General features: G+C 33.1%; 1 protein-coding gene across 1 annotated transcript; it reads right to left on the bottom strand.

Annotated features, from left to right (window-relative positions):
- Positions 1-3,590: 3,590 nt before the first annotated feature.
- Positions 3,591-9,763, bottom strand: LOC114727655 (protein SUPPRESSOR OF npr1-1, CONSTITUTIVE 1-like). The gene is made up of 7 exons (XM_028914345.1): positions 9,308-9,763; positions 8,036-9,143; positions 5,861-6,388; positions 4,946-5,495; positions 4,052-4,325; positions 3,795-3,962; positions 3,591-3,699 (listed from the first exon to the last, which is right to left on the bottom strand). Exons 1-7 carry the CDS (start codon positions 9,580-9,582, stop codon positions 3,591-3,593), a joined length of 3,012 nt encoding a protein of 1,003 aa, XP_028770178.1. The 5' UTR covers positions 9,583-9,763.
- Positions 9,764-9,968: the final 205 nt, after the last annotated feature.

Below are 9,968 nucleotides of genomic sequence, written 5' to 3' on the forward strand. Positions count from 1 at the left end.
GACGACACTAACGGTCAGGCCTTCAAAACTCAGTGAAGTTACTCTATTGGATTGTAAAACACGAAACAACATACTACCTCCAATCCTAAGTATAAGAGCTAACTGACTAATTTTAAGAGATTAAAGAAATAAGTTAATTTAGTTATTTGTAATAAATACGTGTTGTTTTTCCTAAAATATCCTTGCTAATCAAGTTTATTAGTTAGAACTACCATTATCAAAGAAACTATCCTTAGGAAGAATGCATAAATATGAGAGATAAAGTGGATTGAAATCTTACAATTAGAACCAAAATAAAAGTCAAATAAGGTCTTATACTACCTCTTGCCCTTAATATAGGACCTCGTTTGACTTTTATTTTGATCCTAAATATAAGACCCAAATTCATTTTGTTTCTAATATTTATGTATTTTTTTTCCAAAATAGTCCTAGTTCTAGCCAATACACTTGATTAGCAAAGATATTTTAGGAAAAACAACACCTATTTATGACAAATAAGTAACTTAACTTCTTTTCTCAATCTTTTCAAATTAGTCAACTAACTGTTATAATTAGAACCAGAGATAGTATTAAGGACCCGAGGTAGTATTTAATTATGGAAAAACCATATTGGAGGTACTTATACTTTTTGTCAATTTTCAATTTGATACCTATGTGTTTTTTGTTCTTAACTAAATCTTTATTTTTCCTCTATTAACATCATTAATCCTTATGTAGAGACTAAAAATATCAATAGAACAAAGTTATAAGAGCTAATGTTGCTAAAAAGATAAATTAAATGTTTAATTAAAGAGAAAAAAACACATAGGTACCAAATTAAAAATTGAGAGAAAATATAGGTACCTTCAATATAGTTTTCCCTTTAATTATTCTCACTGTAACATCACTGCTGCGAAAATAAAATGTACAACCTTTTTCAACACTCAACACGAGAATATATGACGTCGAGGAGGATTTGCATGTCGCTTAAGCAATGCCATGTGAAGGGATTTTTATATAGCATAAGCATAAAGAAGTTTCTATTTTTAAGTTCACAGTTTCAAGCATGAGGACCTAGAAGATGCTCAAATATTCTCAATTAGTGCAAATTAAAAACAAAACTCAAATAGGTCACATAATAAAAGAAGTGTGGGTTGCAATCACGATAGGTGAGAACTATCTTGAATTAACTAAAATTTTCAGTTCAAGGTTGTCAACAAAGTGCAAGCGAATAGCTTGGCTTGTTTGTCAAAGCAGAGCATTGAGAAAGCTGGTCTAAGAGGTTTAAGATCGTTTCTGGATTAGGCTCTCAATCATTTACGAATCTACTTTAACCAGTCACTCATTTCCAAATACGAATCTGTATAGAGATTTTGCTGCTGCTTTTCCAAATGCTGCATTTTGATAGCTCTGGTCTGGCTGCCATGCCACCTCTTTTTTTCCTCCTCCGTGAAGACACTTTTCACTTTCCAGCATGTGTCCTGTTAAAGGAGACTTATTTTTGGCACCTCAACCTCCCTAATGATATCAGAGCACCATATTTAAAAAATAAAATGAAATTTCGAACAATGCAATCAGCTCGAATAATGATAGAAAACTTGAGTAATTTGGAGATCGTTTCTGGCAACAAGTGCGTCCTTTTGACCTAATCATTTCCTCCTTTTCTCCCCCCTCCAGCGTCCATGTGTCTGTCGTCATGTCTGTCATCCCCTGCGTTTTGCATCTGATTGTATTTTTTTTTTATCATATGCCACCTACATGCCAACTCATTAGTTCATGTCCACATCATATGCCACTTATATATGTCCAACTCATTAGTTAACCATGTTAATACCACGTCATATGCCACTTATATATGTCCAACTCATTGGTTAACAGTATTAATACCATGTCAGTAGAATTTAACGATGTCAAGATGTCAGGGACTGATAGTTTGAAACAATCATAATTTGAGGGACCAATAGCACACGTTTTAAATTTTAGGGACCAATACCATATTGGGTCTAAATTTGATAGACTAAAATTTATATTAACCCTATAAATTAAAATAGATTACACGATAAAGTGAATTTTTTATTTAGAATATGAGGTAATATTAAATGTCATTCGACTTTTGTTAAAGAAGAAAATATAAATATTAATTAACAGAAATATTTAAATTATGGTTTGAACACATTAAAATAATTAAAACAGTAAGAATATTTTAATTATAAGTAAATGAAAAAAGAAATTTGTATTTTCCTTTATAGAAAATACTATTAACAACATAAGATGACAATAAAAGAAAAAATGAATATAATGCATAGATTGAGTAAAAAAAAGTAACAGATACGACAAATATATCTAGAAAAAGAAGGCAAAATGTTTGGATACAAAAGACAGTAAACCTGATGATATGAACAACCAAAACAATAAAAGAAAAAGACTTCCACATTAAAACATTAATGATCAATAAGAGATTGTTTTAGAACAAGTGATATATGCAAAATTCTCATGTCTTATATTTAATTGACAATGGCACGTTAAGTATATAAAGCGAAGTACATAAATTTTGTCCAAAAGAGAAACAGAACTCAAAATGAGAAAAGTAATGAAATAGACAGTGTCCCTTCCTGACCTGACCATATACAAACATGGAGATATCAGGGATTGGGGAATATAATAGGGAGTTTGTCCTTGTGCAAACTAAATGATTTCCCCAAAACATAAGACCATATCTTATGCAATTACAACAAAGAATATTAACTTCAAAACAAAAATTTCCACAGAAAATTTTTTTCCCATATGAAATGCATTTGAGCTCAAGCCATATGTCACACTATTACAATATCAATGATATATAAACTATCATTTATTTATTTATTTTGGCCAAAGATATACTACCTCTGATCCTAATTACAAAATTTTGTTTATAGTCCACAAATAAGACCTTATAATTATGACCGGAGGTAGTATAAACTATCGTTTAAAACCAACTATCACACATAGTCATGTTTTAAAATGCAAATGTCACCCACCCTAGTATGCATTATTTACTAATTAATGTCTTCTAATCAAGTACGTCCAAATGATAGCCTCTTCAAAACTCTCGTCTCACGTGACGCCGTCCACCACTGATACGCATAAAAATAGGCTGACCACCTGTTACGAATAGAGCTGATGTCTTCTTGGGAGTAACATTGTGGATTATTGAAATGCTACAAGTTTGAAAACACATCATAACATTAATGTCTCATAAACATCAGTTACCATGAGAGGGACTAGGTTTTGGGGAATATATAATTACCATGTCTAATGAGTCAACTTCGTTAAGATCAATGATGTCATACATATATCTCATGATGTAATATCCACCTTCTTTATCTTCAAGCTGACGACGATACTACAAATCAAAAAATAAGAGTAGCTGGAATTTAAAAAACATAGGAATGACATAACCATTTAAACTACCTGCATTAAGGTTCAAACTAGCTACTTACATTTGGGTATAGCCATTTTATGTTCTTTCCTCCAATGATTTGGTACGTCACAAGGGCCCTATTATTAAATATTACATAAATTAGATCACTGATTTATAATGTTGCAAACCAAAGTTTTACAAAAGCATATACTTACTCAGTCAATACGTTCTCAATATCATCGCTTTGTTTGCCTCCACGTGAATCAAACCAATGAATGATATTCGAGCCTGGGCAAATAGCACATAATGTCCAATGGTTCCTATAATATATCAGTTAATGATTAAAATATCATATTGTTTACGTGAAAGTTTGTTGTAATCGATTATTTACATATTAATGGTGAAAACTTCTTACCCTTCACAAATTGGTGCAAGCCAACATTGCTTATTGCCTTCCTTGATGGTACTTCCTATGTAAGATATCTTATCTTCTCGTGTATGCCCTACACCTTGAATAGCATTTGGACACAAAAATCCAAATCTATCAACAATTCCTCTAAAGGAGCAAAGTTCGTAGCAAAACCTATCAAATTGCATGCCAATATGTGAGTTGTCTGAGGGAGCTAAATACATCCATCTGTTTGGTCTAGAAATGAGAACAAAGTTACATACCTCACAAAGAGTTGGATAATGGTTATGGACAGCTCTTGCATGCTTAGGAATTTCCTGACATCTTGCTCAGTAATATAGAAATCATATTCTAATTGAGAACCCATCATGCCACTATCCGTATGAATTGTGATAGGAAATATAATTCTCCTACACTTTACAGATAGCATTCTTAACGAGTCAATGTCCCTAGCAGTATGTGATTGTGTATGTTGCTGCTCACTTTGGGAAGGGAAGAGAGGGTTATTTGTAGCAGTGTCACCTTCTATAGCACATCCTGCAATATAATATTAAAGTAGCCATTAGTTAATGCAAAGTACCTTATTAAGTAGTAGAGCACTTTGTAAGCATTATATTGTTAATTTTATTTCATATCCCTCATGCCTAAGTTATAATAATAATAACAATCCCTAAAATCTTATACACTATTGATGCTACTCACACATATACGCATGCATGGATGATACAGTTATGAAGATGATTAGCATTGGGAGAATGTGTTTGAGTTTACATTGTTTTCATGCTCCTTTATCAGACAGTTTCCTTGCCCTTTTTTTTTTTTGGGCATCTAAATCACAATTGAAATCTGAACGTAAAAACACGGTAGTAACAAACTGAAACATAGTTCACTAGCTACAAGTGAAATGCTATGTGTTAAACAAATCCAAAAATCATGAACTTACTATATCATCTACAAGTGAAAAGAGAAAAGATATTTACTATTGTTATTATTATTAAAAAAGAGAAATGTTAAAGGAATTAACACGCACACAAAGAATATTCGTTCATTCATATATATTCATGCATGTGCGCGTAATGATTCTATTGAAATTTTCAGAATTTGCATCCATCTGATTAAATTGCATCAATGAAAAAAGAATGGTGATCACACTTTACCTCGGTCACTCCCCAAAAAACCCAAACTTTGGAAAGGATCAGTGAATCGGATATTTTTCATATTGGTCCATTCATCTCTGAGTACATAAATTCCGCTCTCTTTTATGGCATCTCCAAGCTCTAAAAGCGGACAAATCTTTACATGATTCCATTGATTTTCTTTAATTTCTCCATCCATTTGGAAATTCCATATATAATGCATAATTATATGATCCACATCATATCCCGTAATCGGTAGCTGCAGGTAACATTCATATGCCATTTTATTATTTATGAACACTTTTGTTCGCATCGGTGGACATGGCAATTCACCATTTGTGAACACTTTTGTTCGGATCGATTCATGATCCTCTATTTGTTGAGCAATAGCACAAACCCAGAGAGATGGGGGGTGGTGGTCACGAAACCAAAAAGAAATGGACCGTCCTTTGTTACAGTGATCGAACCATTCTGGGATTCTTCCCCCTGGCACACAAAAATAGTAGCTAGGAGCCGAGCCAAGAAAATGTTCAGGTTTAATGTTGATGGGCACTACAGATGCAAGTAACTCCTGCAAGTCAAAAGAAATGAAGTCATATAAATATATACACGTAGAACTTTTTGGGTGTGAATATCAGAAAAGTGGAGACAGAAATTGACCTTACTCAATAATAACTTTTTGGACTCTGAACTCATTGATACACAATCTCCTGCCGCCAAACATCGTATGTTCGGCGGAACCTTTTCCACTTCTATTAGATGCTTGCATTCATCTAGCTTAATTATTCCCAAAGTTTGACAATGTTCTATGCATGCGGGCAAAATAGTGAAATCACTGCCGCTCAAGTCCAAAAACCAAAGATTGGGGAATGAAGTAAGATAAATATGAAGGCTCTCATTGGATATATTACATCTTAGTAGTTCAAGATACACTACGTTTGGGCATATCATTGACTCCACTTCCATAAGCAACTCTTCGCATCCTTCAACATGTATACCTGCAAGTTCTGGCAACAAAAAAGTGCTACTTGGTAGCTTCACTAACCTGATTCCCTTGCCCGCAGTGTCATTTCCAATATGTTTTATGCTTCGAAGTTGAGTAAGATTTTCAACTGATGGAGGCAATTGATTTATACCAGTTCCAACCAAGTTCAACTCTTCTATTTTCATTTCACGAGTTGCTATTTCTGGAAAGTAATTCAAACTTGAGCACATCTCCAGATCTAGATCATAAAGAGAGGGTGTATTCAATTCACTTGGAAAAGTCATAAGCTGGGCACAGTTACGTACATTCAAAGTTTCAAGTTTTGCTAATTGCCCAACCGAATTATCAATTTCAATCAAATTTTCGCAATTACGAAGCCGTAACTCCTTTAAACTCGAGAGGCCTGATAAATCAGGTATGTGAATGATATACTCGCACCCTTCAAAGTTCAAAACACTCATTTTCATATTCTGCGTTATCTGCAATAACCAAAACCATATATAAAGTCTAATTAAACAAATGATGAAATACAAGCTAGCCAACCAAATAAATACACATAATATTAGGGGTGCTTCACTTGCCTTACTGATTTCCGTTGAATTGAAACAACTCTCTCTCACATTGAATTCAACAAGATCCTTTGGACGAAAACCACGTGGCAAACTTGGTGAAGGATATCCTCTCCATCTCAATACTGCTAAACTATTGTGGAGATATTTGGGACCTTGTGAAAATTTTGTATTCTCAAGAATAAGAATTTTGAGATTTTTCATACTCTCGAAGGCTTGTCCATTCCAGTCTACTTCTATGCATTTAGACCTTTCAACTTGAATTATGATAATAACTTCATTTGTTCCCTTTTAAACCAAAAATAAAAGAAAATAACAAAACATTAGCAGTTCATATATGTATAATAGTACATAGAAAAAAAATTACACATTCGAAGCTCCAGAAATGTTAAGGGTTTCCATGCTATAGTTATATGATGAGGAAAAAAATTCGAAATCGAAATCAAAACAACGAACCAGATAGCAAACAATGCAAATTGATGATTGAACCATGCAATAATTCTCAATTCTTTTTTATATATAAAAAAATAATATTCTTTTCGCATATATATCAATCATTGAGATGAATTATATGCATTTGGTACTTTAAATTGATGTAAGGGGCAAACACACTATTGCGCCACTAACAAGTAGCTATGAACAAATGCTAAGACCAAGAAGTAGAGGATATCCAAATCATTTCACACTTTAAAATTGTTAAAAGATATTTGGGGGCTTTCTCAAAAATTTAAATTACTAAAGTTAAGCTTCTCTGTCACAATTTATTTTAGGGAAATACCTAGGTAGTTCACCTTATTTAGTTTATCCAATTAAATTAAAGCACGTAGTTTTGAAAATTTTAAATACCTTGATAGTTTTGATTACAAAATTAATAAAATAATTGTTTTCAATTTGACTGGACAAAAATATCATAAATATATAAGCTTTACTTTATGGATTCTAATAGACTGTCCTATATTATGATCCTCACTTCGACTCATTTTCACCCTTGTAAGCTATAAATAAAAACGAAAAATTTCTATCATCATAGAAGAGTAGTCATAATGAAAAATGATGCAATATTACAGAACCAGAAAACGAATTCTATAACAAAAACTTGTGCATAATTATTAGCTGCATGTTATTTCAATTTTATTTATTTTTTGGTTTCTCTTATTTAGACAATTGGCATATTTTAAAAGAATATTTTAGGAATAATTTTTCATGGTAATTTCAGCAAGGGTAGGTTTCATCGCAGAGTTGATAGCGTGTAAATATATAACACAAATCCCTATAATTTCTTATCCTTATAACACAAATATTGAGAATATTAAATACCATAAAAACATCGATAAATCCTCATTCAAAATTAAAACGATGACACAATGAGCACAACAAAATAACTTTAGAAATCGATCAAGTCAAGCTTTGGGTTCATCTTATTGAAATTCCATGCATACGGCCTGGTCTTGTTTTGAATTCTAAGTATTATCTTTCTACATTAAAAAAAGACAAATATAAATCTCATTAATTGTAATAAGAAAAGAAGTAGATAATTTCAATTAGTGCCAGACTTACCTCATTTCTCTCCAAAACACGCAAGATATCTTTATTTGACCATAGCCTACTGCGTTTTCTTGGATCTTTTGGTGATTGTAGACGAACGATGTCTCTCCCCATATCCTGTACTAGATCGTGCATTCCAATAAGATGGCCCCAATAAACCTTTACAAGGCATTTCTCTACCAACACTCCAATATGATAATCTGGGTCAACATCATGAGCAATTGCCACCATCTTTTTGACATATTCCAATTCACTACCATTGTAGAAGCAAGCAATATCAAGAAAAACTTCTTTTTCAAATTGTTGTAAGCCTCCATAGCTTACTTCTAATATTTGTTGAATCTTACCATGAGGGATTCTTTTACATCCATCCAACATAGATTTCCACTCATTTACATTCTTAACATACAAATCACGGCTTAATATTTCAAGGGCCAAGGGAAGACCACTGGAATAACTTATCACCTCATTCACAACTTCTGTGTACCTTGGATCATCAACTTGCATCTTCCCAAAGGCATTCCAACTTAACAATTCAAGAGACTCTTCATGATTTAATCCCTCCATTTCATATCTTCTTTCAACCCCATGACTCTTGAGTAAATGTAAATCTCGTGTTGTTATAATGATCCTGCTCCCCCAACCAAACCATTCACATGCCCCGGCTAACTTTCGTAACTGCATTCGTTCATCTACATTATCAAGAATCAAAAGAACTTTCTTATCTTTGAGCATTCGCTTTATGAGCTTAACTCCTTCATTAATCTCTTCAATTTCTATCTTCTCTCCTAAGAGCTTTGAAAGCATCCTGGCTTGCTCTTGTTCTAGGCCATATTTTCCAGATTTTCCTTTGATATCATCAAGAAAGCACAAATAATCAAAATTATCAGCAATTGTATTATACACTGCACGTGTGATTGTTGTCTTGCCCATTCCCCCAGTTCCATAAATTCCTATCATGATGACCTTATCATTTAACTCAAGGTGCAATAGAGAGTTTATTTTTTGAACACGAGAATTCAAACCAACTGGATATTCGGCAACATAGAGAGGGACCCTTTTGATTGTCCTACAGATATCGTTCACAATCTTTTCAATGAGTTCATGCTCAAAATTTTTCCTGGAAAAGCAAGCAGAAATTTCACTCAATTCTGATTAAATCCATCCAATTCATTTTTCATATACATGCATAATAATTTTAATAATCTTCTTCAATTCTAACCATAGAAACTAGCTAGGTAAAACATAATTAGAAGGGGGGAAAAATTAGAAGTTGTAAATCACCTTGGATCACATGATGAACCTTTAAGATCAGCTATTTCATGTAGTGCATGCTTCCAACTTTTCATTTTTTCTTCATCAGCCCTTGAGTTTTGTCGATGTGTAACTAGTGCTTGTCCATATTTTCCTCTTTGATGTCGTACTTCAGAAGGCTCCACATCATAAAAGATTGGCCAAACCAGTCGACCGTTTTTCTTGATACATTGATGGATTTGGACTAGTTCATTTAGGCAAAATGTTGAGGAAGCATACTCCTTAGAAAATACAGTAATGGCCATCCTAGATTCCTGGATTGCTTTGAGAAGCGTTGGTGTAATTTCACCCCCTATTCCTATTTCTTTGTCATCAAAGAAGGTGTGAACTCCCTTTCGATTGAGCTCTTTATTTAGAGTTCCTATGAAACCATGACGAGTATCTTCACCTCTAAAATTGAGGAAGACATCGTAAGTCCATTCATAGTGTATCGAAGATATTTTTGGTTGGCGTGTCATAATTATTATTGCTTGCACTGGAAGATCGAAATAAAGATTTTGTCAGAGTAAATTTAGAATGAAAAATTATCAAGTATGAAGATAATATAGACAAAGATACCCTTTAAAAGAGGGAAATGACGAGGATCTGAATTGACTTTATCGTGAAAATAATAGATGTTGCCAATAACTAA

This window comes from Neltuma alba, unplaced genomic scaffold, assembly GCF_004799145.2.
Source record: "Neltuma alba isolate B1F8T4 unplaced genomic scaffold, ASM479914v2 tig00012505_pilon, whole genome shotgun sequence".
In the NCBI taxonomy this organism is placed as follows: domain Eukaryota; kingdom Viridiplantae; phylum Streptophyta; class Magnoliopsida; order Fabales; family Fabaceae; genus Neltuma; species Neltuma alba.

What these genes read in the sequence shown, in the direction of transcription:
- LOC114727655 (XM_028914345.1), bottom strand. Translation starts at nt 9,582, where the DNA reads ATGGCCATTACTGTATTTTCTAAGGAGTATGCTTCCTCAACATTTTGC. An exon ending in GTGTTTTGGAGAGAAATGAG is followed by an intron (nt 6,389 to 8,035) that starts GTAAGTCTGGCA and finishes TGGTTATTGCAG; the next exon opens with ATAACGCAGAATATGAAAAT. An exon ending in ATTATCCAACTCTTTGTGAG is followed by an intron (nt 3,963 to 4,051) that starts GTATGTAACTTT and finishes GCAATTTGATAG; the next exon opens with GTTTTGCTACGAACTTTGCT.